The sequence below is a fragment of the Zalophus californianus genome, chromosome 4 (assembly GCF_009762305.2).
Source record: "Zalophus californianus isolate mZalCal1 chromosome 4, mZalCal1.pri.v2, whole genome shotgun sequence".
Taxonomy (NCBI): Eukaryota; Metazoa; Chordata; class Mammalia; order Carnivora; family Otariidae; genus Zalophus; species Zalophus californianus.
Genome location: NC_045598.1, coordinates 84,672,014 through 84,699,857, shown reverse-complemented (window position 1 = coordinate 84,699,857; position 27,844 = coordinate 84,672,014). Strand labels below are relative to the sequence as shown.

Below are 27,844 nucleotides of genomic sequence, written 5' to 3'. Positions count from 1 at the left end.
TCTGGGAAGTTCACACAGCCAGTAAAGGGCAGAGTCAGGTTCCTCTGCCCAAGCCCTGCACACCTGCTTCTCTCATTATATGACCAAGCTGAACAGGTTTCAGATTGTTGCCATTCCCTGCCTCAGGCTTTCTCTGTGCTTTTTTCTTTTCTTTTTCTTTCTTTCTTTCTTTCTTTCTTTCTTTCTTTCTTTCTTTCTTTCTTTCTTTCTTTCTTTTTTTTTTTTTTTGAGAGAGGAGAAGGACGTTGCCACCTGAGAGTTTGGGGGATTTGGGGGAAAACTGGAAATCCAAAATATGTTTCATTCTATTGCTTTATTATTCATGTATCAATTCAAATTTATTTAACCAAAAAAAGGTAGGGCTTTTCTCTTCCCACCATCAAAACAATGTGAACCAAGATGAGTGTAACAAACTGTACTTGCTCTGTGTTGACACAGACACACTTAAGACTCTTACAATGCGTTCTGCCCAGATCGCAGGATTTTAGGGTTTCTTTGCCTACATCCTAACAACAGCTATTTGAGTGTTAATTTCTGTAAAAATCTACCTTTTCTATTAACAAACCCCTAACATGATTTTCAGCCTCCTCAGGAAACAGTTTCTCAATTTAAAAAAAAAGGCAAGCAAGCACCTAGATTTCACTGTAATTGGATTAAGTTTATTAGTTCCATCACACAATTATTTTATTAAGCTCAAAAAAGATTTACAAAGTTAAAAGCTCTTTTACAAAAAATATGATGAAGCTTCTAGTGACTATTCAATCTTAAAATGGGGAGTCCAGTCAAATGTCAATATTTACTAATGACAGCCTTAAGTGAAATTGTCCTAGATATCATAAAAAACAACAAATACTAGGTAAATAGCGCTTTCAGACCTTTTTTTCCTCAATGTACGAGGGCACAATAGATGCATGGGGGAAAATGATGCATATAGAGCAGTATCTTAAGTGTTTATTTCTAGATTATGTAATTACACGTGACTTTTTCTCTATATTGCTTAAATTTTCTATAGTGAGCATGTACTTCCTCTGTAATAAGATGAAAACACAGAATTTGGAATCAGAGACCTGTGTTTGAATCCACACACTGCCACTTTCTGGCTGTGTAAATCTGGGAAAGTGAGGTAACTCCTCCGAGCCTCTATCTTTTCTTCCATAAAAAAACTACTACCTCCCCGAGAGGATGGTTCTGATTCTTGAAGAGATGATACATGTACAAAAGGCTTATCAGCCCCATTCCTGGCATATAAGCAAATGTAGCTATAATTATTTCCCAGTATTATATTATGTGGCCAAAAGGAATTTTTAAAGATTTTGGCAATTAAGAAGGTACAATCTTCCCATTAGAAAATAAACAAGACACGGGGATGTAATACACAGCATAAGGAATGTAGTCATAATAATGTAACGACTGTGTATGATGACAGATGGTAACTAGACAATGTGGGGACCAGGTCCTGATGTAGAGAAATATCCAATCACTATATTGTACACCTAAAACTAATACAATATTGTAGGTCAACTGTTCTTCAATTTAAAAAAAAAAAGAATTGTCACACAAAATATTCATAGCTTTTTTTTTACATTTTTTTAAAGATTTTATTTATTTGACAGAGAGAGACATAGCAAGAGAGGGAACACAAGCAGGGGGAGTGGAAGAGGGAGAAGCAAGCTTCCCATGGAGCAGGGAGTCCGATGTGGCGCTCGATCCCAGGACCCTGGGATCATGACCTGAGCCGAAGGCAGACGCTTAACGACTGAGCCACCCAGGCGCCCCTATTCATAGCCTTTTATCCACTGACTCTACTACTTAAGAATTTAGAGAGGAAAGGAGAACTACAAAGAAATGTAGAAACATTTGCCAACCATGAAAATTGAAAAACTGTAAACAATGTAGATCTCATTCAAAAAGTAACAGCATTATGGCACAGCACTGAATAATATACAAGGCAGTCATGGAAAAGTATAATGAAAATCAACATTTACTACCATGGAAAGAAGTCTGTGATATGTTAAGTGAAAAAAGTTGATATAAGACAGTAATCATGGGGCACCTGGGTGGCTCAGTCGGTTAAGCAGCCAACTCTTGATTTTGGCTCAGGTCATGATCTCAGGGTTGTGAGATCGAACCCTGTATGGGGCTGTGCGCTCAGCAGGGAGTCTGCTTGAGATTCCTTCTCTCCCTCTTCCTCTGCCCCTCCCCTCACTCACTCTCTCTCATGCTCTAAAATAAATAAATCTTTCTTTTTTTAAAAGACAGTAATTGTGATGCTCTACTTATAAGAAAGAAAGGTTTATTTTGTGTGTGTGTGTGTGTGTGTGTTCACTGGAAGAGGAAAAAAATGTGTGTAAATACAGAGAAGCAGATGAAAAGAAAATTAAAACCCCCATAATCCCACCACCAACTCCTAGCCCTAGAAAACTTGGGTAGAATTATAGGTCATTTTTACATGCTTTTTATTAATTCATCTGCATTTTATTTTTTAATATAAGCATGTATTACCTCTCTAAAAATATCTTAAATGATTCTATAAATTACACCTCTCATCTTCTCTTGAAGAAAATGTCATAAAACACAGGAATCCAAAATGGCAAAATTCTTTCAACTTCATCAAACGAACACCTACCAACAATGCCATGACTGAAACCATGCACCTACTAAGATTTTCTGGGTCTGAGTCAGATCGCTTTGCACAGAAGGCCAAAGGTAAATTGAATCAATTCTGTCTTGAAAGACCAACTGCCAGAAAGTAGTTTCCTTAGGCACTTAACATGTTCCTCCTGACAACCCAATGTGACAGAGGTTAATCAATGTCTGGAACAAAATAGATTCATTAGCAAATTCATGAATGAGAGGATGTAATTCTGGCTTCCGTACACAGGCCTCCTATTTGGTAGCTTAACTCTCTAGACTTGCATTACCCATCACAGGGAAACCATGATTCAGACAGAGATCCCTGGAAGAGATGTCGTGGGCATGAACTGAGAAGCACATCTGTGGAAGCTCAAACAAATCGGCAAATCCAAATGTATGATTCACAATATACAATGAAACTAGCTTGTAGAATTAATACTTAGGAAGATAATGGTGATAAAAGGAGAATAAATCTAAACTCGGGGTTCCAGATTATGTTCCTTCAAAAGACTGATGTTCCAGATCTACGAACAGATAAAGAGCAAAAAAAAAAAAAAAAAGAGCTTTTATGTTCATAGGTGAAATTTTTTAATTTTGTGTACTCCTCCCATAAATTATTCTTAAACCTTTGGTGCCTATCATTACTTGTCTTCTACGAATGTTGGCAGATGAAAATAAATAAATAGAAAATAAATATTAATGGGAAAACTCACATAGCTAATTATGTTTCATTCAAAAGGCTTATTCTTTGTTTTGCTTTTTTTTGTTTTCCTGAGTATGTGTGCCCCTGTCTATGCATATGCTGCAAATGAGTAATTTAATTACTGTCAGCTGGAAAGGTGTTCTCATTGTCATAATAGAAATAAACAGATCAGTGCAGTGGCAATGTTTAGGAGCCCAGCTCTGGGATGGAGAACCAGTTCCCCCTATTACTCTGGGCAAATTCCCTACTCGTAAGTTTCAGTTTCTCCCTCTGCAAAATGGAGATAAGTGTATCTATATCTCATAGAGATGAATATTAAATGAGATAACATGGCGCTTAGATAGTAACTAGTGTGTAGCAAGTACTCAATAAATGACACCTATTGTCATCATCATCATCGTTATTGTTCCACATGATGTTCCCCAAAGAATACCTTGATGTAGCACTCTACCACCAAATAAATCTCAGAACCACTGATAGAATTCAACAGTCTGCTTAGTAGTTTGACCAGCTTGCTTCTCAGATTCTTCTTTGATAACTGGGTCAGGTAAAGTGCCTATTTATGGCAATTTAAAAATTTTCTAGTTTTTTTTTTAGATTTTTATTTTTATTTTTTTATTTTATTCATGAGCGACAGAGAGAGAGGCAGAGGCAGAGGAAGAAGCAAGGAGCCCGATGTGGGACTCAATCCCAGGATCCTGGGATCATGACCTGAGCCTAGGGCAGATGCTTAACCGACTGAGCCACCCAGGCGCCCCCCAAATTTTCTAGTTTTAAAACAGGATTATAGTTCTACCTACTAAACTATAATATTTAACACACTAATTACTACTGTTCAATTTTTTAATAAATAAATATTTTGGGGGGACTATTACCGAAAGAAAGGATTATCTTAGGAAATTAAAGAAGATGAACTGAAATAAATTTTTGGATGGTAAAGTAAAGAAAAACCTACCATTTTCAATTTTGCTTTTTGGATGTGGTCCACTAAATGCTAAAAATTTTCCTGGAACAATCCAGTTGAAGTCACCATTTTCAACTCGCTGGTAGAATTTTGTGAGAAAAGAGAAGAAAAATATTTTATAATTCTTATACAATTTAGGAAACCCTTACAAATAAAACTGCTTTTCACTCTGTTAGTACTATTGGATGTACATGAAGACAAAGTAATACAGCTTAAATAAAAACATGCATCTGATTCGCAAAATGGTATTTCAATCCTCTTCAGAAAAAGCTTTACTATCTAGACTGCTTGAAAAGTTTCAAAAACTTTACTTAAAGTGGAGGTACTTTGCTTAAAATAATTTTGTCTCCTGGCTACCCTGCAATGAAATGAAATGAAAACAAACATTGCTTGTCCCCGCAATAAATAAAGGGAGAGAAGATAAAAGGAAATATAAGCACTTTCCATGAACATGGTAAACATATTTTAAAGAATGAAAAAAATTTATAAATATCAGGGTCATAATGAACACACTTCCTTTTTTTTTTTTCTGTTTTTATAGGTTGCTACTGTTGTCAATGCTGATTTTTCAACTGGAAAATGGAACGAGGCAGGAGTGAAGAACAGAGGATCATCAAACCCCTGAGGTACACCACAAATGAGTTAGCCAAGGTCTCTGGCAGGGGTTGCAAACCTAAACAGCTACAAAGGCCAGGTGAGAGACATAAATAATGGCAGATGGCTCCTCAGCTCTGGCTAAAGAGTCACCCTGCAGGAAAGGCTAACTGAATGTGGCTGACCTGCTGAATGGGTTTTTATGTGAATCTCTCTATACTTGATGTTGACTATTTTAAGTTTTTAAATAAAATGAAACCAAATAAAACACACCTTTGGGCCGACTTTAATCACCAGTTGTCAACCTCTGGTCTACACTCTCTAAAGGATCCTCAGAAAAGGCTTGAAGACCAGGGAAGGGGCCCAGCATCCTCCCACTGCTCCATTATGTCCTCCATTTCCTTCCCTTCCCAATGTGCCTCTAAACCCATGGAACACTGGGGCAGGGCTGAAGGTACCCAAGATTTGCAGGGAATTGGGACACATCTGTGCATGTATCATAAAATATATATGTATCACTTCTTCACATAAGCATTCTTTAGCCCACCCAAAACCCTCACCCCCACCCCACCACCAGGCCAGCTTCTAGTCTCTGTCTCCACCCTCCGGGCTCTCTAGCACTGCACAGATACCTCCACAGATTGGGAAGGAAAGCAGTTCTCTTTACTGGGCAAGGATATCCATTAAAAAAGCTTTCTCCTCCACCACCACATGGCACATGCCTCAAAGGTAGGAATATGTATCAAATACAGTCTGCATTCCACTGTAAGAGCTTTTAGGTATTTGTTAGATTAACTGGAGTAACACCATTAAGGAAATTAGAGCCTCTACTTTAATTAGTTATACTACTATTATCATTTCCAATTTTCATTAAAATCAAAACTTAACTGTACAATTTCTATGTTTAAAATGAGATGTTTCCTTCCAGTTATAAAAAGTTATAAATGTAACTTTACGGGACACCTTATAAATGTCTGAATTGCATTAATCTAACTATAATAAATATAATATCCCCATACCAGAAATAAAATCTTAGAGCTACTGAGTGTTATGATTACATATGCCAAATTATATCTCAGGCATAACTATCTATTCATAACAATTGGAATAAAGAATCTAATATATAACTCTTTATGATAATTAAACTTTTTCTTGTTCAAATAAAGCAGTTTCTAATGGTCCAATATCCCTCTAAGTAATTAATAAGCTTAAAACATTAACTTAGAAATTCAAAAATAAAGGTATGCTCTAATCATCAAAAGGCTAAAGGCAATTCTTTATGAACAGTAAAAGAAAATAGGTTTCTATGTTCACTATTTCTGTATCCTTGACCACAAGTAAGCCTAGATAAATATATTGTGCTACGTCTATTTATTTGGATTATAGACATTTAGTTAAACAGTAACCTTTTATAATCAATCATATGGAGAAGGACAGTGGACTTACTAAGATACGTTCACTCACAAAACCAGAAGAATATGTTTGCAAATCTGCCTACCCAAAAAGATAAACATTAGATAATATTGGACTATATTCAGTAGCTTGGATAAGGTTGATGGAGTAAACAATGAGATTTGGGTCTTAGATTCAAATCTGAAAAAAAATTAATAAGAAAGTTACAGCTTTCAACTGACTAATATAACACAAGCTTACTTCAGTAAGCTTCCCAAATTAATATTTGTGCCTTCTTTCAGTGAATTATACAAATATCAACATTTATCAATAATAAAATATTTAAGATGACACAAATTGGTTTTCTAATTAAATACACACACTTCAAAGAAATCTAGATCAGACAGGAACTGAAGGTACTTTCCAACCCTACCATATTTTACAAACAAACATCTCAGCAAAGAGGAGGCAAGAGGATGGTTTTACCTCTTACATTCCAAAGCCTACTGCCTACCAAGTACTATGTAGGAAAACTGCACCTGTTCTTCACTATAAGGAAATAAAATGAAAATAAAAATTTGAATTCCTGAAACTGATATACTTAAGTGTTAATACTCACTTTACTATAGGATTCTTCAGTCTACAAAAGATTCAGTCTACAACCAGATTTCTTTGAAATAGGTAATTCTGTTGGTGCATTTAAATATAATTTGGGGGGAAAAGAAATCAAGGTTGTTTACAAAGTAAATAACAGTATTAAAACTGAAAAAAATTAAAAAGTAAACATAATTTGACTTGAAAACATAAATTTTTACAACTTCTAAGAAATACATCTACACCGCTAAGGCACGCCTCTGTTGTAATGGTCAGAAATATATTTTTCAGTCCCAATTCTGAAAATCGTTTGGCTTTTTACCATTGTAATAAACAGTAAAATAGGAAAGATAGACCTTGAGGTCAACAATTACAGGATTGATTCCCTTTATCAACAGATAATGTTTTCTAAGGCAACATGGACAGTGTTCAAGCACAATTCAACATTCCTTAAAACATTTGCTGAGCCTTTATTATATAGCAAGGACTATAACTTGGTGTCACACAGAATAACAAAAAGTATTTTCTCTATGTTCATAAGGAGCCTGAAAGCAAGTGGGAGAACAATAATAATAACATGCAAACAGAACAGTAATAATAATAGATGCAAATACATACATAGCCCTGACTGTGTGCTAGGCACTACTCTGTTATATGCAACTCACTTCATACTTACAGCAACCTTATGAGGTGGGTGCTATTAGCGCCATCTTGTACCCATCGCTATAGACCAAATATTTGTGTCCCCTCAAAATTCATATGTCAAAACCTAATCCCCAGTATGATGATATTTGGAGGTAGGGCCTTTGGGAGGCAGCTAAGTCATAAGGATGGAGCTCTCATGAATGGGACAAGCGTCCTTATAAAAGAGACCCCAGAGAGCACCCTTGCCCTTCTACCATGTGAAGACACGGGGAGAATATGGCCACAGATCTGCTGGTGCGTTGACCTTGGATTTCCCAGCCTCCAGAACTGTGAGAAATAATTGTTTGTTGTTTAAGCCACCCAAGGCACGGTATTTTTGTTACAGAACCCAGATTAAGACATCAATTTAAAAAAAAGTTGCATTACACTTTGAAAAGAGCTATAATAGAAGTATTTAAGAGGTTTCACGATGGCACAAGACTATTTGAAAAATCAAAAAGACAGAACTACAAAGTCTCCTTTTATTCATTAAAAAGTACCCTCCTTATATTTCCCTAACTTCTAAAACAATAAAATAGTGTTGATGGTATAGTTGTATTACATAAATGCAAATATGCTGCAGTAATTGGCACTTTATGTTCTTAAAGCAAAGTAAATATTTGAGTTATTTGGTTTAAATTAAAATGCCATGCCATCTGGCTTTAGATAATTAAACTCTAGGTTATTAATTTAGATTTGCTTTTGAGAGAAGAGAGACAGTGTGGTGGTGGGGAAGAGGAGGGCCCCATGTGGATGACTGTTCCACCTCTGCTCGCTCCAGCTGGGGTAGGGAGACACGGGTGGTAGAAAACCCTTAGGGGACTGCTCCAGCAGCTCAGACCAGTGATGCCTCTGCAGATGCAGCCGCAGGCAGCAGGAACCCAGGGCACGTGTGCAGGTGCCGCTGCTCAAGACATGGCAATTTGAGGTCACAAGCACATATACGATTGTTGAAACTTGGAAGCAGGTGCCCTCACTCGCAGAGAGTGTTCAGCCACAAACCCAGAGCCCTAGAGAAGGGCAGCCTTTCAGGTGGGCAAAGGAAGAGGAAGTGCTTGCAAAGGAGACTGAGAAAGATGGCCAGAGATGCAAGGAAGAGAAAAGCAAGAGACGGAACCTTAGAAGTTAGGGAAGGAAAGGGAGTGTCCAGATTTAGAGAGTGGCCACAGAACAAATCAAGTAGGAAGGAGACCAACACAACCATCTGGTTTGCTGACTCTTCTATGAGCAAGGACAGTTTCATGAGACTCAAAAGGTAAAGGCCAAACCATAACCAAATGACTGACTGACTAATAACAGCGTCAAGACTGCTCTCTTAAGAAGCTTGGAGGTAAAAGAAGGGACAGAAACCAAACAGCAATTAAAGAGGAAGAAAATCCATGGGAAATTATTAGACAAGGTAGACCTCAAAACATTTTATAGTGTTAACCAACATGATCTTTGAACCAGCAATGCGTATAGTGGATTTGGATGTGGCAACACTGGGTCCCTCCACATTAGCAGCTGCAGTGTCCAGGAAGGAGTTCTGCTTCCTTGAACTTGTAGCCTTTGGAGTGGTATAATCAGTCTTACAGGATAGCTCCAGGGAAATGCTTCTAACAGTTCTTTGAGTAGTCACATCCCTGTGGGAGGCATACCTCCACAGTTCCTTCAGGTGGTGAGGATGTGCTCACCTACCTGCATTCTGCAGCTTGCTTAACTCCAGTCCTATGGCAGGAATTTACAATAACAAGGGCAGAAATCCCCATGTTTCCAGTTCTGTAATCCATGAACAAGAGGGCAGACCAAGCAAGCAACACCCAGATTACATTCTAGTTTGGTAGACAAACTCTAATCTAAAGCAAAGCCTTGAAACATCACACCTCGGGTGTTCAACAGCTGTAACTCCTGCTGTTGACCTGAGATGGCACACTGAGCAATGGGAGACCTAACTTTCGTGCTCAAGGCATGTACAGAAGGCCATCCTCGGGAGTCTATACCACCCAGTCACTTTGACAATTTACTTATTAACTGCAATGAAGGATAACATAATCAACCTGGAGACAGTCTCTGCTCATACATTAAACCAAACTGATGTTACATGGACAGCCTGGTTGAAGACTATAATACCTAGCAATCTGTATTGCACATAAACAGTTAAAAAAAAAAAAAACACCTCACTCTTGGGTGCCTGGGTAGCTCAGTTGGTTAAGAACCTGCCTTCAGCTCAGGTCATGATCTCAGGGTCCTGGGATTGAGCCCCGCATCGGGCTCCCTGCTCAGCGGGGAGTCTGCTTCTCCCTCTCCCACTGCCCCTCTGCCCCACTTGTGCTCTCTCTCTCTCTCAAATAAATAAATAAAATCTTTAAAAAAAAACCTCACTCCTGAAGCATAGGTTGGCTGGTAATGAAAGAAACATCATTTAAAGATGTTGTCTACCATGGTCAGTACCTTTTTCCCCAGGAGTGTTAATACAAAATCAGAATGCATTCTTTATTCATAAGTCTTGGTCACTTTCCATTGAAAAGTAGTTACCTTTAACATATTATATCAAATATCCGGGAAGGTGCTACACTCCTGTTTTTAGTATTCATTCAATCATTTATTCTTCCATTCTACAAACATTTAATGAGCACCCACTATGAGCGTACTACGCTACTGGGTACTTACTCATACTAAGATGAATAAGACATGGTTCCTGAGCTCAAGGAGCCAGAGTGCAGGGAAGACACAGATGTGTAAACAGAGCATCAAGTGACACCGTGTGAGAAGAGCTCCCACAGAGCTGAGGATGACATAGACACATCTACGTAAATATCGTGGGCAGGAAAGAAGGGATCACAGGCAGGAGGGGGAGCAAGAGCATGTCAGAAGGCACAAAAGCATGAAGAAGCACTGCCATCTGGGAAGTTATGTGGATTTGGGTCTGAGAAGAGAACAGAAAAGGATAAGAGTGGAGGGGAAGGAAAACCCATGTTAAGAGGGCCTTTGGGGCCATATTAAGGAGTTTGCATTTCCTTCCACTTTTGGTCAGTGGGGGGGCCATGGAGTACTTAATGCAGAAGACTGATATAATCAGACTCAATTTCTAAGACATATACTCTGATAGTAATATGGAAGAGGCCCAAGAGTCAAGACCCACTCTCAGACATCCAGAATCAACCAACACCTTTCTTGTAAACAGTTCTCACGTGGGCCCCATTATAATGTGGCTAAGATAATGTGAAGTCGCCTTCTAGAATAGCAATGTTCTTTTCCCAAAAGAACACCCTGTAGGTGAAGATAGCCAATAATGATGACTTATAAATTGCTAGACTATCTCAGGAGCAAAATTTTCCACATTCAGCCTGCCACAGATGAAGGAGAAATTCTGTGTAGACAACTCATCTGATAAGCACAAAGAGAGGGCTTGTGACAAAGGTCAGACGTGATAACTTCTGCAAGAATATATGGATTCTAAGAGAGCAGATGATAAGAACAAAGGCTCTAACCCCACACATGAAGAGATGAAATTGCAGGGAGCCTCTTGAGGAAAAAAGAAAAAGTATTGGACCTAGCAAATATACTGAGAGAACAGGAGGTACTTAAACATCTGTTCAATAAATGAACTGAAAAGTCATCAACTTGAGGCCAGAAAGAGTGTAATGCAGCTTCTTGACCCTCACATAACAAGAGTTTATCTGTATACCATTATTTCTGTTGGACAAAGCTTCCCACCCAGTGAAACAGAATGGAGTTGCTTGGGCAGGAACCAGGGCAGCCCGAAGCCCCAGGCCAGTCGTCAACAGCTGTGAGCTATAATCACAGGGTGCTGAACAAATATTATCCTTTTCCACGTGTGCCTTGATGAGAGAAACAAAAGAAGGCCCCATGCTGTGACTCCACGCTCAATTGGGCAGTAACCCATCGGTCCGTCACCCGGCCTGCAGTAGCCAGGGGCGACTCTAACCACCCATCAAGTAACCACTGGTAAAGTGGCCCTGGGTTGGCAGCATGTGAAAGCAAAGTGTCAAGTCAATAATTCTGGGAACTATCCTCACACTGACAATGCTACTTCACTGAAAGCACTTTTTTTTTTCTCAAAAAGGAATAATTCATGGAGGGAAAAAAAAGATAGTGGAAGATATAAAATAACTCCAAGAATGAAGTCAAAGTAATTTCTTCATTTTTGAAGTAGGCTTTACATAAACCTGAAGCTCCAACTAATCCCCAAAAAGGTGTTTAAGGCAACTCCTAGCCATTGCATGGGCCGAATTCTGGATGGGATAATAAATGCTTGCCACGGCCATGAGGCATCTCCACATGCTGCCCCTGAAGCCTGTTTCTTTGCCCTTCTCTCCCCCTTCCCTCTGCTGGAGACAGGATGCTGCTCTGGGCGTTTATCTGTGTGTGGCCAACAAAGAGACATCATCAAAATGGCTGCCTTCCGGTAAACAGTAGAAAGCCCCTCAGAGACAACCAAATAACAAATGTAAGACAAAACTTCAAGTTCTCTCTGAGGAATAATGACTTAAAATAATGCCTAAGAGCAGCACCATTCATTTTCCGCAAGGCCTTATTTGGTAAGGATGGTTCCCCAAAAAAAGAATTTAAAAAAGGCTGACTGAAGGCAGACTCTGTGTATGGGTGTTACTTCGGGGTCTCACAAGCAGAATATTATCATACATGAGCAGTAACCATATAGAGGTTTGTGAGGGTACGGTATGTGAGCCGTAGCCTCACATACCCACAGGAACATAATTTGATTACTCAAGCTCTTTCATCTTCACTGCTGTTCCCAAGGGCAAAAGGTCTATTTCCACTTTTCAAGTGAACCCACGAATGGCTACATTTCAAAGGGGTGGCTGCTCTCTCAGTTCTTTGAAAGTATCTTGAGAAACCTGTGGGAAAAGTATGAATGTTTGGACACTGATTCTTAGAAGTTTTGGGACCACCTTCTTGCAGTTACTTTATGGGACCTTCATGGCATAGCTGCCAGAATTACATCTGTTTATCAGCACCAATGTGAAAAATGCACAGTTCAACAACTTGGTAAAGGACCTGAGAGACCACATTTTGGAAGATACTTTTCATCAATAATTAATGGGCCATTTTGCAAGTCCCATGAAAATAAAGCAAGAGCCTGAGATATCTTACCCCAAGCCTTCTAAATATGACATGGTTTTAACTCTTATGTGAATAATTAGATCATCTGAAGCAAGGTCACATAACTTGTTCTCCTAATCCCATGTCATTCTGAGGGAACCCAACAGATCATGGCCAAGGCTGTCCCTACAGAATCTACCTCTAGCTACATGCAGCTACTGAGCACTTGAAATGTGCCTAGTCCAGGGGCACCTGGTGGCTCAGTCGGTTAAGCTTTTAACTATTGATCTCAGCTCATGTCTTGATTTCAGGGTCATGAGTTCAAGCCCCACATTGGGCTCCTTGCTGGGTGTGGAGCCTACTTTAAAAAAACATGTGACTAGTCCAAACTGAGATGTGCCATAGAGCAAACGACATGCTGAGATTTGAAGGCTTAGTTCAAAAATAAAAATGTAAAATACTTCATTAATAATTTTTATATTGATTATATGTTGAAATGATATTTTAGGTATATTGGATTAAATAAAATATATTACAATCAATTTCATCATTTCTTTTTACTTTTTCTAAATGTGGCTACTAGAATGTTTATAATATCTATAATTCTCATATTTCTATTGGACAGCACTGCTCTAGACCCATGAATCGCAGGAGGAGAATGGATATAACCCTTTGCAGAATGAGCAAAGGTTTACCTGCAGACTTTATAAAATGAGTATTTCCCGTGTTCTGCTGACCTTGTCATTAACATTTGGCATTCTCACCATAAAACTGCCCTTCAATCTCACACAGAGATGCAGTCTCATTAATTTAGGCTTTTACTTGAGCCAAATTATATATTAAATGTAGTTCAGTCAAGAAGTGCCTTTGAAAAGCTTCATCCTGAACATCCCCCATAATCAAGACTTACAGTCTTCTAATTTGTTGCCAATGATAAAATCTTACTTTGAAAACCACAATGTGTTTATTGGAATACTGACTTTGTTGGAACACACGAAATATGTGTATCTAGCTATCTCACAAGTTCACCCAATGTCCAAACTCGCTAAAGCCCATAAGAGAACAGTGAGAGAAATCATGACAAGAGAGGATCAGGCCCACAGATTGTCGGGAAGAGAGTTCCTTTATTTATTCATTAAGTAGCATTTATGAAATGCTCACTCCCCAAAAAGTATAGTTCTCTTTGTGATTTTCTTTTCCTGGTCTTTATGATAGAATAGATATATCAATCTCAGAAAGGAAGTAATATGATAGAAAACTTTTCAAATGTTCGCCAACTGCCTCCTGCCTCCCATTATTACTTGGGTTGTTGTTGTTATTGTTGTTGTTTATTCAGGTGAGGATATGACTACATTCTTAACAGATTTTTTTGGTTGGCCAGTTGGCTGGTTTGCAAGAATGAGACTGTACTGTCTCAGGTTTTTCACAGCTTTTCCAACTACCTCTCAACATCAACATTAAATTTTTTAAAATAAAGGGGCACCTGGGTGGCTCAGTCGTTAAGCGTCTGCCTTCAGCTCAGGTCATGATCCCAGGGTCCTGGGACTGAGCCCCGCATCAGGCTCCCTGCTCAGCGGGAAACCTGTTTCTCCCTCTCCCACTCCCCCTGCTTGTGTTCCCTCTCTCGCTGTGTCTCTCTCTGTCAAATAAATAAATAAAATCAAGTTTTAAAAAAAAGATGAAGGAATAAGTAAAATGTCAACTAATTTTTTCTCTTTATTATGGTACTTGTTCCTTCCTCCTCCTCTTGAGTCCCCACTCCAATATCTCCTTTAATGGAAATGGCATTAGCATTTTGCCACATGATTTTTTCCATATTCATATACATGGAACATGAAACTTATCTAATTTGGAAGCCCACCTTAAGAAAAGAATACAAAATTATGAAGACAAAATTAGGTATAGGACCTTAAAAAGTGCCTATGAAAGTGGGGGGTCTCTAAAATTTAAGCTTTATTAGCTTCACAGGAAATCAGTTCTGCTCATATAATACAGATATACATGTATGAGTGAAATGGGATCTCATTATTGTTAATTAAAGGAGGGGATTATATTATGAGCACTTGTCTGTATCTTTTCTTCTAAACGACATATTATGGAAATCATTCCAAGACAAGTGGTATAGCTCAAATTCACCTTTTCACATGACCACATAACATTCCATGGTATGTGTGTACTATAGCTTATTCAACCTTCCCTTACGAGTGCACAGTCTCTGTTTCTAATTGGGGGTGGGGGCGGGGTTTGAGGGGGTAGATTCTTTTGCCACTACTAAAAATGCCATGTTGAACAACGTTTTTATGGTTTAAAAAAAAGGAATACTCAAGATTTTTAATTGTACTAAATTTATTAATTTGAAGAGAAATAGCAGTTTTATGATGTTAAACCTTTCTATCCAAGTACTCAGTATAAATTTTTTCACTTAGTCATGTCCTAACCACAAGGAATTTGCAATCCAGTAAGAAAAATAAAACAAAGATACAGGAAACATGGAAAGTACAAATTGTAACACATGAAATTGAAGGGAGAAAATACTCAAGAGAGTAATGATCTGTGTAGATATGACCTACACAAAATGGAGGAGGGGAAACGTTAAAGGGGACAGGTATCTGGCAGAACGGAAGCTCAGCCAGGACATGGGGACATTCAGGAAGCAGTGAACACAAAGCTCAATGGGGTTGGCATGCAGAGGGTGCATGGTGAGCAAACAGAAGACAAGGCTAGCAAGGTGGGCTGGAGCCCATCCACACTAAGAATGCCAGGACAGAGGAGTTTGTCCCCATTTCTGCAGGGCAATGCAGTTTGGGGCCAAGAATGATGAGAGTTCTGTTCTAAGATCACTCTGTCACGTGGGTGAAAGACAGACCAATAGGAGAAGAAGGGCCAGCGCTCGTTAGAGAGTGCTTCTAATAGTCCACAAGAGAGGGCACGACACCTGAGCCAGAGGGAAGGAAGTGAGAACAAAAAGGACAGGAAAGATGAAACACAGCCCAAAAATTCAAATACTGGTTAGATTAGGGAGGGAAACAGAAGCATTTCTGTTCTTGAGCCTGGGTAAACTGCAGGATGGTGGTGCCATTAATACAGATGAATGAAGCAGAAGACCATGTTTGAGTGAAGGATCGTCAGTTTCTTTTCAGACATGTTAAGTTTAACATGTAAGCAGAATATCCAAACAGACATCCTGAACTAGAGCCAAAGGGGGAGGGCTGCCCTCTCTTACTAAGGGTAGTGATACATTTCACAAGTCCTCTGAAGAACCCCAACAGATGAGCTCCCTTTCATAGAATGTTGGGCCTACTCACATTCTACAAGCTTCTCATCTTCCAGAAAAGCTAACTGCTTCTTCAGTGTCTTCTTATACCACAACCTAGCTGGGACAGCCCTTACCTAAACTCTGCATCACTGAACAGGCAAGACATTATTCGAAAGCTTCATGATGTTATGGGGAAAAAATTCAGCCAACTCGTACAACTAGGTAAATTCAGCCACATTTCAAAATCAAATTTAGGCAGTCAAAAATATTACAAGGCACAAGTCCAGTTTTGTTTTAAACAGAACCTGAATTTTTAAAATAACAGAAACTCAGTTTCACTATCAAACTATACTTCGAAATTATTTTTTCTTATAAACTAAATGTGCACAGTAACTGTTAACAGAGGTTTGGTGAAAGAACATTATAGATATGACATTTTCCCAAACTAAAATTTTGGTGATTCCTGGTTCAAAGGCAATAACCAAAGCGGAAAGGACAAAAGTGACAACTATAGAAAACTCCAGAATGTTTTTATTTTAGCAGCCACTCAATTTGCAATACCTGAGTGTTGGGGGGCAGAGGGGAGAATGGGGGGCAGGGGATTTTAATTAACATGAAATTATATCTTGTAAAAAATTAAAATGTACAAACCTCATAATGTTCATATTCATCCACATCAAATGTCTCAAAGTCAAAAAATCCATGTTGTAATCCCTAGAAGCAGAATTTGAATTAGTTTTTCCATACCAAATTGATAACTCCTCTAGCCATTCCTAGAATTCCTGCTCACAAATGATTCTCACTAACCTGAAGGAAAAAGCTTGAAACCTTTTATCTAGATATCATCTTCTAACATTGGTAATTTTGCATTGAGACTTTCTCACAAGTGGGACTTAACATTTAGAAAAGCATGAAAATATGTTCCACAAAATATATCTAGAGTCCTAATTTACATTAGTTTTATATGTAATAAATTAATTATATATATATATATATATATGGGAACATACTAGCAAATGTAGAATTAAAACCTACTGGGGGGCGCCTGGGTGGCTTAGTCGGTTAAGCGACTGCCTTCGGCTCAGGTCATGATCCTGGAGTCCCAGGATCAAGTCCTGCATCGGGCTCCCCGCTCAGCGGGGAGTCTGCTTCTCCCTCCGACCCTCCCCCCTCTCAGGTGCTCTCTCTCTCTCTCATTCTTGCTCTCTCAAATAAATAAATAAAAATCTTTAAAAAAAATAAAACCTATTGCGAACTATGCAATTAATTCATATCAAACTATGATAGGATTTATAATAGTGATTATCTTTTCAGATAGGAGAAGAATATTCTTGGGAGGTTTTGTTTTCCTTTTATCATTAATGAGATACTTAGCAAAAAGGGCATTTTTACTTCATAGGCCCTTATTTATTCCTAAAACTCTTTGAGAGCATCTGTTTTATGGTCATGGTTACTGACAGAGTAAAAGTGTACTTGACTGCTCTTACAATTTAGAGGAAGAGCTGATATTTTTAACAACACAAAGAGAACATTCATTACTCCTTTTTATAACTAATGACTTAGAACTTTTAAAAACTATCCAGCTTGCTCAGATATAATATTTTGAAGCGGACAGTCTTTTATTTTATAAGTCATGAAGCTGTACAGATTATAATAGAATACAAAACTACCATTACTTTTAAAAGTTACATATTCAAGTCATTAAAAATAGAAGAAACTATGAAGCCAAGCTCCAGTACATCTATCTTCAAAAATACATTAAGAGACCAACGTTTTCTAAAATGCAGAATACAGATCACCTGCAACAGAAGCACTTGCAGCAATTTAGATTTAAAATTCAGTCCTAAACCCCTAAATCCCAGAACTATTAAATGTGATTCTCTGGGGTTAGGATCAGCATGTTAACACGCCTTCTAGGTGATTCTTATAAATGATAAATCCTGACAACAATGGGTTAGTCCATGCCTACTATTAGAAGCAAAGCAAGTTATTTAAATTATCTCACCTTTAAACAAAGCAACTTAGTGGGTCCATATGCACCATTCCAGTGAAAGAAGTGAGAAAAATATACCCGGGCCTTCAAACTTCCTTCCTTTCTCTTCATTTAAAATGTGTATTTATGTATGTTTCTGTGTGTAGTTCACACCCATGTAAACTATGCTTATGATGATGCCAATACAACAAAATCAGAAAGACATGCTTCCTAAAGAGGCAAAAATGCAGCCATCCTCTGTCTACACTCTTAGGAGTATGGTACTCATTGCCATGGCAATTGCCCAGGATATGGGGGTTTATTTAAGTGTGGAGTGAGGTAATGTGCCTCAGTTGCTTAAAGACATGTTGAACATCTGTCAGATCTTCTAAAATCTCATCTGCGTTTGGGTAAAATAAACCCCGGCACTTGATGAAACAAGAAATTTACGGAAGAACTTATCCATGAACAAAGTCACACCTTTCCTCTCTAACAGGAAGGATGTCATAAATTTCTATATCCAGTTACCAGGCTACCATAACAGGCGGGTATCTTCCAGTGTGAACTCTTCCTGAACTTCATACGTTTATAAAAGAAATAGCCTGTACCAGATGGCAGAACAGGCAAAATAGGAACAACAACAACAACAATAATAAATTACTTGTTTTTTCCCCTTGGGCATACTTCTTAAATGCTGTAATTGTGGATTATATATTGAATAATCTCTCCATAAGGGTTCTTAATTTGTGTTACTAGAAGTCTGAGTTGGTGACATTACTTGCAGGGTGAGCTAGAGTATTTTGACAGTCTTTAGGTGGAAAGAAAAATATTTGAAACTATTTTAAACTTTTACAGAGTTTAAATTCATTTTTAAATGAAATATCAAAGTCAAAAACAAACATACATAAAACTAGCATACTTATCATACCAATTTTCTCAACGCAAAATGTAACAAAATCAGTCTTATATTACATCAGAGGAAAGAAACTAGAACAAGAATCATGCTCATAGTGTATCCATAATCCATAAGGACCCTTGCCCATGGGCTATGCAATATGTACATTCCTGACTTATAAATCATGGCTATATGTTCAAGATGGAATGATGTACTTTGAACCTTCATCAGAATTTCACAGTATAGGGGTGCCTGGGTGACTCAGTCAGTTAAGCTGAGGTCATGATCCCAGGGTCCTGGGATCGAGCCCCACACGGGGCTCCCTACTCAGCAGGAAGTCTGCTTCTCCCTCTGACGCTCCCCCTGCTCATGCTCTCTCTCTCTCTCTCTCAAATAAATAAATAAAATCTCTTAAAATTGTGTTTAAAAAAATTTCACAGTATAGCATGCATGACTTCTCAGTAAATCAATGCTTCTAGAACAAGTTCTAAAAGTTCTCAAAAATATTTTAGATTCACTTCTCCATTATACGTATGAATAACTTAAATAACTATGCCTCCAAACTGTAAAGTGCATCAAATCACCCAGAAGGGCTGTTCAAACACAGACTGCATGGCCCCACTCCCATAATTTATGGTTCCGTCAGTCTCGGAGAAGGACTGAGAATTTGCATCTCTAGCGAGCCCCACACTTTGACAAAACAGTGATTTATAAGACGCCGTGATAGGATATTAGAAAGCTCCAAATTGATAAGGAAATGTGAGTTAGAATGAGCCCTGCTAATAACTCCCTGTGGCCCTAAGAGTGACTTAACCTCCCTGGGGTTGTTTCCTCAGCTAAAACAATGAGATAATAGTATCTGGCCCACTTACTTCTTTACTGGCATGTAATAATATCCAGGTAGGAAACCAACATGGAAATGTTCTCCTCCACATGAACAGAGGTGCAGAGTGGCCTCCTATCTCTCCCACACCAAGCTCGAGCTTGATAAGGAAGCTGAGCCTGTGACAAAGCAATGTCACAGGCACAGAGGCAGATAGAAGCAATACTTCTGCCCAGGAAGAGAAATCATTTAAATGAGAAAGGGAAACCCCTTCTTCTTCAATAAGGAGCTAGAGAGTTACCCCCAGGCACCCCTCAATTTGCTCGACAGGCTATGTTTTACAGATCAATCATTCCATCAAGAAGTGGAAAGCCTTCTGCTAACTGCCTGCCTTCTCTTCTCTCCAAAGCAAACAAGGATATTGACATTATTCCTTTTTCATATTTTGAAACTTCTGCGCCAACTATAGCAAGGAGAATTATTATTACCTTTCTGATTCCCTGCAAACAGTCGAGGATGGTGAGATTGTAAGTGCAATTTCCAAAGGAAGCATCCCTATAAACACACATAAAAAAATGCTAAAAATGCACATTCAGAATATTCAAATAATAAAATACCAAAGTCAACTGAAGACTGCTTGTTTGGCTTCACAGCTATCAACGTGGTAAATTAAGGTAACACATCAGATCCTACTAGCTAACTACTCTTACAGCTTAAATGAATCATTTCTGAAATTGCTTTAATCCAACAGGCAGAATTAAGAAGAAAAGCAGATCTAAGAGCCTGAGCTCTGAAGTCAGATTGCCTTTGTTCAAATTCCAACTCTGCCACATACTGGCTAGAGCCTTGAGCAAGTTATTTCACTTCTGCTTCTTGGTTTCCCATCTCTGAAACGATGTTACTGATGGTATCTACCATTCTTAGGATTGTTGTCAGATTGCATTTAATAAATGTAAAGTCCTTCATATAAGAGCCTAGCATATAGGAAGCACCTAATAAATATTATGACTCGTCTTTATATTATTGACAGTGAACTGGACTGTTTCATTAAGTAAAAGATTCACAGTCACTAAAAGTATTCTGACAGAGGAACAACCACCTATCAGGAATATGGTAAATACAAGCATAAAAATGTAAGGAGGACAATGTAGGCAGGTCAACACAAAGCTAGCTGTTATTTTCATGGATTAAATGCCACCCCTCCCACCAACCCCCCCCCAAAAAAAAACTATGGAAAACTCAGTCATGCTTCCAAACAATCTCCTCCCAGGATCAATGGGAGCTTGTAATGCACCATGAAGTGTTGTATCAAAAGAAATGGGAATCTATGCACCAAAAATTGAGTACTTCATACTTTATTCAAGTTTTTAGAGCAACTTAGCAGACTTGCTTTAGGCAACATAAAACTGAAGTATCAAGTTCAGGTCAGGTAAGCAAGAACTGGCACTGGAGCTTTAACACTAGCAATGTTCCAAGGTGTCCAAGGCAAGAAACTTGACCTCAAGGCTCTGTCTCTCTGCCCAGCCCCCACTGCTGACCCAAAGGAACAGAGCTGTCAGGCACCTGCCAATGACAAAGTCAAATGCACCACACAAAGGCGGTCCGAGGGCAGCAGTGGGGAAGGTGCCAGATGATGATGTTCCTTGGAGAGAAAATGACCTTGAAGGCCTTTAACATATAATTAACATAAAACTGAGTTTTATATCACAGCCATCCAAGGTAACTTGAACCTATGGCCTCTAAGCCGTGAATTAAAATGGAGCTTCAACATCACTGGGTTTCAGCATCCTGACAACCTCATACAAAAACAGTAAGTTAGAAAAGCGACTTAACAGAAATGCTTAAGTCCTGAAACTTCAAAGTTAACCTATGTAAATAGGAAGGGTTATTCTTGATAAGTTAAGTCTGATTTCAAGACTTCTTTTTTTAATGCCCTCTGAACTCATGGGTCACTGAAAACCAAAATAGACCCTTTTCCAAATACCTTGTAAAGACGTAAACCATATGTTAAAAAGCAAATTTTAATGGACTAAACCAGAGAAAGGTGTAGCTGGGGATCCAAGATAAAATGGTAGTTTATATAAATAATCACATATTCCTTTATAGGCACTTGTCTCTTTGGGACAAAGGTTCAGAATCTTTTGTGTGTCATGAATCCCCTAGCAATCTGATGAAGCCTGTGAACCTCTTTTCTCAGACAGTGTTTTTAAATGCATAAAATAAAATATAAATGAATAACAGAAGGCTAATTCAGTCAAATTATCAAAATATAAAAAACTTATAATACCATATTTAATTATTTACTGTTTTATTAATATAAACAAGGTCTAGTAGATCTAATAATGACTATAATTTGAAGAAGGCATGAACATAAATAATAATATATGTGAAATATATAAGATTCATGCAAAAATTATAATGGGATATAAAAATATCTGTAATTTTTATTGTGACAGTCATACGTATTGCTAATAATACTATAGTTTATTTCCAACATTTATAATTGAATGTAATCTTATCAGTTATAAGATTAGTGAAAACAAAGATGCTTTTCTAGTCATCCAAATTCAGCAACTCTCTGTACTTTCTCCACAGGCCTTCGATTAAAAATGACTGCTTTAGTAAAGAAAAGGGGGGGAAAAAAACCACTTCTTTTTATTTAAAAGAGTAAGACAATTGTAAGAATTGGAGGTACTCCTTACTCTCTGAAGTATATTTTCCCACGCCTAGAGTCACCTAAACAAATTCACATGCATAAATCATCAGAAAAGAGCCAGACCCGGTCTTTCTGTCTGCAAAGTTTGGTGAGACGATCATGACATCTCCTGTCCTACCCCAGCCACAGTTTTTCCCGGGGCCTGAAAAGAGCTCTGGTGACCTGATGGTCAAATCTGCAGGCTGGAGAGAGGAGGGCCAGGTAAACCTGCCAGGGGACAGAATCAGAACACAAAGCAGTCACAGCAGGCTGGAAAGTCAGGGAGAAGTTTATGACTTGAAATATAATAAGGGATGCAATAAAATGAGGTCACATTCTCAGAATGGGGGAAAGGAGATGACACACCAAAGGAGATTATACCCATTACTCAGGGTGATTAATCCTCGTGATGGCTGCACGAAGACAATAGGTTCCCAAAACCTGCCCCCATACCAAGCAAGAGAAATGGCTTATTACTGGAACCCGCCTCCTACTTAGTCAACGGAGAGTAACCATAAAAGTGAAGGGATACAAAAACACGTTACATATTCTCTGGCAGAAAAAAAAGAGAGAAAAAGGGAAGGTAGAGGGGCGCCTGGGTGGCTCAGTCAGTTAAGCATCTGCCTTCGGCTCAGGTCATGATCCCAGGGTCCTGAGATGGAGTCCCACATTGGGCTCCCTGCTCAGTGGGGAGTCTGCTTCTCCCTCTGCCTGCCACTCCACCTGCTTGTGCTCTCTCTCTCTCTCTCTCTGTCAAATAAATAAATAAAATCTTTATGGGGCACCTGGGTGGCAGTCGTTGGGCATCTGCCTTCGGCTCAGGTCATGATCCCAGGGTCCTGGGATTGAGCCCACGTTGGGCTCCCTGCTCCGCGGGAAGCCTGCTTCTCCCTCTCCCACCCCCCCGCCTGTGTTCCCTCTCTTGCTGTGTCTCTCTCTGTCAAATAAATAAAATCTTTAATAAATAAATAAATAAATAAAATCTTTAAAAACGAGAGAGAGAGAAGGTAGAGGTGGCAGACTGGACACATGTACCTACCAAAACCACACTAAAAAGAGAATTTTGAAAGGTTTTTTAAAAATAGAACCCAACAAGTTCAGGGAGAAAAAGAGAGGAGAAAATACCAATAAAAATCCAAAAGCTGGAAATCAGACAGATGAGTGGTGATAAATTACAAAACCAAGAAAACTGAATATTAAGATACCAGTAAAAAAGTCAGAGAATCAACCCAACTAATACTAGAAACTCTCCCAAAGTTTCAGGAATTGGCAGCACTGAGTCCTTCGGGGAGTGAGAATGAAGGAAATTACTGAAATAAGATTAAAGTCCATTTAAGAAGCAGAGAGGTTTTATTCTATAAAAGAAACATTATCTCCCCTGTGATCAGTCAGTTCTTCCCTGCTGATTTCCCTCAACAACCCCCCCCCCCCCCCCCCCCCCCCGCCAGTGTAGTCAAAACCATCTGAAAATAGAATGGTTGGCCCTGGAAGACAGCAGGATTCCTGCCCCACACAATGTTCAAGTTTAAATTGGAGGATTGCTTCGGGATTATTTTTCGCCTACTTTGTTGTATGAAATGGAGATCCAGGTTAGGAAAACACCATTAACCACAGAAGTCCCTTCAACTCTGAAACTGTATCGTTATTCAACACAACTGATGATCACTTTCTTCTCCAGATCTGTCCCCTGGGTCCTTTCCAACAGAATTTAAACATTTTCAGGTCCCATCCCAAACTTTCTTGACTCGGTATCTTCCCTCCACCACCCTCCTTTTGGCCTCCCCTTTAAAACAAGACTTCTGGGGCGCCTGGGTGGCTCAGTCATTGGGCGTCTGCCTTGGGCTCAGGTCATGATCCCAGGGTGCTGGGATCGAGCCCCGCATCAGGCTCCCTGCTCAGCAGGAAACCTGCTTCTCCCTCTCCCTCTGCCTGCCGTGCTCTCTCTCTTCTCTCTCTTTCTCTCTCTGTGTGTGTTAAATAAATAAAATCTTTTAAAAAAATAAAAAATAAAATAAAATAAAATAAAATAAAATGAGACTTCTCTGAAGGATCACTTCTCTCCCCGCCTCCATTTTCTCTCCTCTCTTATCTTAACAGCCTCCGTTCTGTTTCCACCCTCCTCCGTGCCATGAACATTTCGCACTAAAGTCACCATTATCTATCTCCATATTGCTAAGCCCGGGGGCGGGGGGACTTTGTTTTTAATTGAGATAAAATTCCCAATTTAGCCTTTTTAAAGTGTACAGTTCAGTGACTTCTTTTAGTTTATTCACAATGCTGTGGCTTTTGGTACATTCACAATTCATATCACCACTAATTCCAAAACAGTTGTGTTCCCCGAAAAAGAAACTCTGTGCCCATTTACAGTTAACCACTCACTCTCCCTCTCCACCCCTGGCAAGCAATATCTACTTTCTGTCTCTCTGGATCTGCTTCTTCTAAGCACAGGGAACATTTCCCAAGCATCATTTTACTGAGCTTGTCGGCAACAAGTATCTCGTTCCTTTGAATACTCTATTCACTGGCGTCCTGGATTTTTCTTCTACTTCTCCAAACACAGCTCCTACAGTCTCCTTGGCAAAGCCATCCTTCGCCTCCCAATCCTTAAAAGTTAGAGCTTCTTAACATTCAATCCCAGACTCAGATTCTTGTCACTCCGTGCTCTCTCCCTAACCCAGGACTAGATGGAGTGCATCAGCATCACCTGGATGGTTCCTTAAACACAGAATACTGGGCTGCACCCAAGGTCCTGATCCAATAGGTCTGGGGCAGGGCCTAAGAATCTGCATTTCTAACAGGTTTCCAGGGGATACCGATGCTGCTGGTAGGAAGGAGCACATTTGGAGAACTGCCTGACACATCTCATCCATATAGATTGCCATCAATCTGCAAATGATCCTCAAATTGCTCTCTCTAGCACAAACTCCTTAAAACTGCAAAACAGTATAGCCAACCACATACATGACCTTCCCAATTAAGTGTCTTAAGGCATCTCACTGTGTGGGAAGACTCTCTTGCAGCTGCCCCACCCCAAAACAACAACAATAACCCAGTCCTCCAGCACTGCCTGTCTTGTAAAAGATGCGGCTTCCACAATCGCTCAAGCTAGAGCCCAGATGTCCCTCCAGCTCTCAATTCCCCTTATCCTGTCCGCCACCATGCTCCGTTGCTTTTCCCTCTTAACTGCCTCTTGCCTGCACTGACTTCTCCCCAATTTCCCCACCACCTCTCCGGCGGACTCCTGCAACAGCCTTCCCACACCCATGCCTCGCCTTCCTGATCAGTCTTCTCACAACTGCCAGAGTGATTTTTTTTAAAGGTAAATCTGATCCAGTCACTTTTCACTAACTTCCGTTGCTTTCATGGGAAAGTTCAAATCGTCAACGAATACAAGGCCTGGTGGTATCTGACCCCACCTGCCTAGGCCTCCTCATATCATGCTCCGCCACAATCTGCCCGTCACAAGGCCTTGTCTAAGCCCCTCGGATAGGGCCTTCTGCTCTCACCACAGGGCCTTTGCTCCTGCTGGCCACATGTTCCCCAGCTCACTTTTGACTAGGTCACCCTTCATATCCCAGCTCACAGATCAAAGTCTCCGGGGAAAAACCTCAATGCCACCCTGGCTGGAGCAGATCCCCAATGTTTTTTTATCGGACTTAACTATAGTTGGTATTATATTGTGGCATGCTTATTTGACTCTGCCACTCTCTCTATAATAGTCTCAAAGAAGGCAGGATCTATACATTTTTTACTCACCCTTTTCTCCCTAGTACCTGATATACTGCCTGGCACAAAAGAGATACTGAATAAACACTTAAATTAAATAAAGTGGTATTAAACACGCTTTTATTTTAACCCAGACACTTTGGAGAGACTATACAGAGCTTTTAGAACTTAAATCACGATATTGATGTGATAGAAAGTTTTAAAGTCCCACAGTTTTTATTTGCAATTACAGTTCCCAATTGTTTACTTAACTCCTGGTTTGCCTTTTTTTACTCATTTATCCATGTATTCATTCATTCACTCATTCATACTTACTGAGCCAAATATTTGCTGAGTTAAATAAGAGGGCATGTTGTATTGTTACTTCCCCCATAAAGGACCACTGAAGTCCACAGACTTCAACTGCAGGAAAAGTCTGCACCTGCCATGCTGCCTGGGAAAACCACAGCTCTTACCTTTATCTGTCATGACAGTTTTGCCATGCATTGCATTAACTCTCTCAAGCAGGTAAACACAAGGCTGCTCTTCATTCAGAGATAAGTTAATACCCCAATAGCTGTCTAGACACATCCAGATACAAATTTAACCCAACCTCATGCTTGACCATCTAAGCTCCATCCATCCCAACAAAGTTCTTTTTAAATGCGACATCTAGCGTAATAGTCAACTGAACCATAAAGCTATTATGAAGTCATTATAAAAACCCAGTAACTATGACCTTGGGAGCAGCTGGCAGTCAATACGTATTTGCTGAATGAAAAACTAAATGAATGCATATCTGAACGGATGAAGCAGTTGGGATTTTTGTTTTATTTTCACATTTTTGCATTTATTTTGCAGAGAAGCAATAGAAGAAAAATTAACTTTAAGAAAACAAGAACCACCATGCACAATTAGATACAAAGAGAAAGGGCTTCGTCCATTAGTGTCATAGAACTGTCTCCCATAGGCTCCCAATAAGTGATTATTGAATATTCAGGAATTTTGAGAACCGAATCAGCATTGGTGGGTGTATTTACACCATAGAAATCAACAAGCACTTTTTACTTACAGAGCCAATTTACCAACATACCACTGCTTGTAACCTAAGCATCTAGACCATCACTCAGAAAGAAGCAACCTTGTAAATGTTAACAATGAGAAGACAAAACCGGAGATGAAAGACTATATGCACACAAAGTAATGAGAAGGCATTTCTGGTAATGAGGTTGTTTGAAATGAAGAAAGAATGAAGAACAGAGGCACAGGGTTTAAAATATAGAGACTAATGAAGAATAAAAGAGCTGACAGTAATTGGATGAAGAAATATTGTGGATGGCGGGCGCCTGGGTGGCTCAGTTGGTTAAGCGACTGCCTTCGGCTCAGGTCATGATCCTGGAGTCCCGGGATCAAGTCCCATATCGGGCTCCCTGCTCAGCGAGGAGCCTGCTTCTCCCTCTAACCCTCCCCCCTCTCATGTACTCTCTCTCTCTCTCATTCTCGCTCTCTCAAATAAATAAATAAATCTTTTAAAAAAAAGAAATACTGCGGATGGCTATGATCTACATATGTTCTGATTCCATGATTCTCAGTAAGTTCTCTGGATAACAGGTGGTTAGGAGGTATGCAAATACCCTCAGAGCAATGGGTTGGAAAGGACCTCAAAGGTCATGAAAGCACTCTTCCAAGCACTGACCTGAATCCCATCTACACAACTGCCACAAAATCATGAGCTTCTTAAGGACCGAGAATATGTCCTTTATGTCTGCATGCCCAGAGACCAGCACAGTGTTGGGCACATTAATATGCTGTGGATGTTGAATGAATGAATAAATGATCATTACCAAGAGATCATTCAACTTATATCTG

General features: G+C 39.4%; 1 protein-coding gene across 12 annotated transcripts in view; it reads right to left on the bottom strand.

Moving 5' to 3' along the window:
- CDC14A (cell division cycle 14A) overlaps positions 1 to 27,844 on the bottom strand; it is a 187,344-nt gene that overhangs the window by 77,978 nt on the left and 81,522 nt on the right. For 11 of the 12 annotated variants that reach the window (XR_003523313.1, XM_027613260.1, XM_027613272.1 and 8 more), the window contains 3 exons: positions 20,064 to 20,130; positions 16,537 to 16,599; positions 4,293 to 4,380 (listed from right to left, as the gene is read on the bottom strand). Coding sequence is in view for 11 of the 12 variants with exons in the window: in XM_027613260.1 (XP_027469061.1) it covers positions 4,293 to 4,380; positions 16,537 to 16,599; positions 20,064 to 20,130 (218 nt within the window). In the remaining variant the exon portion in view is untranslated. Of the gene's footprint in view, positions 1 to 4,292; positions 4,381 to 16,536; positions 16,600 to 20,063; positions 20,131 to 27,844 lie in introns of those variants that run through there. The other variant, XM_027613318.1, reaches the window with a different exon arrangement.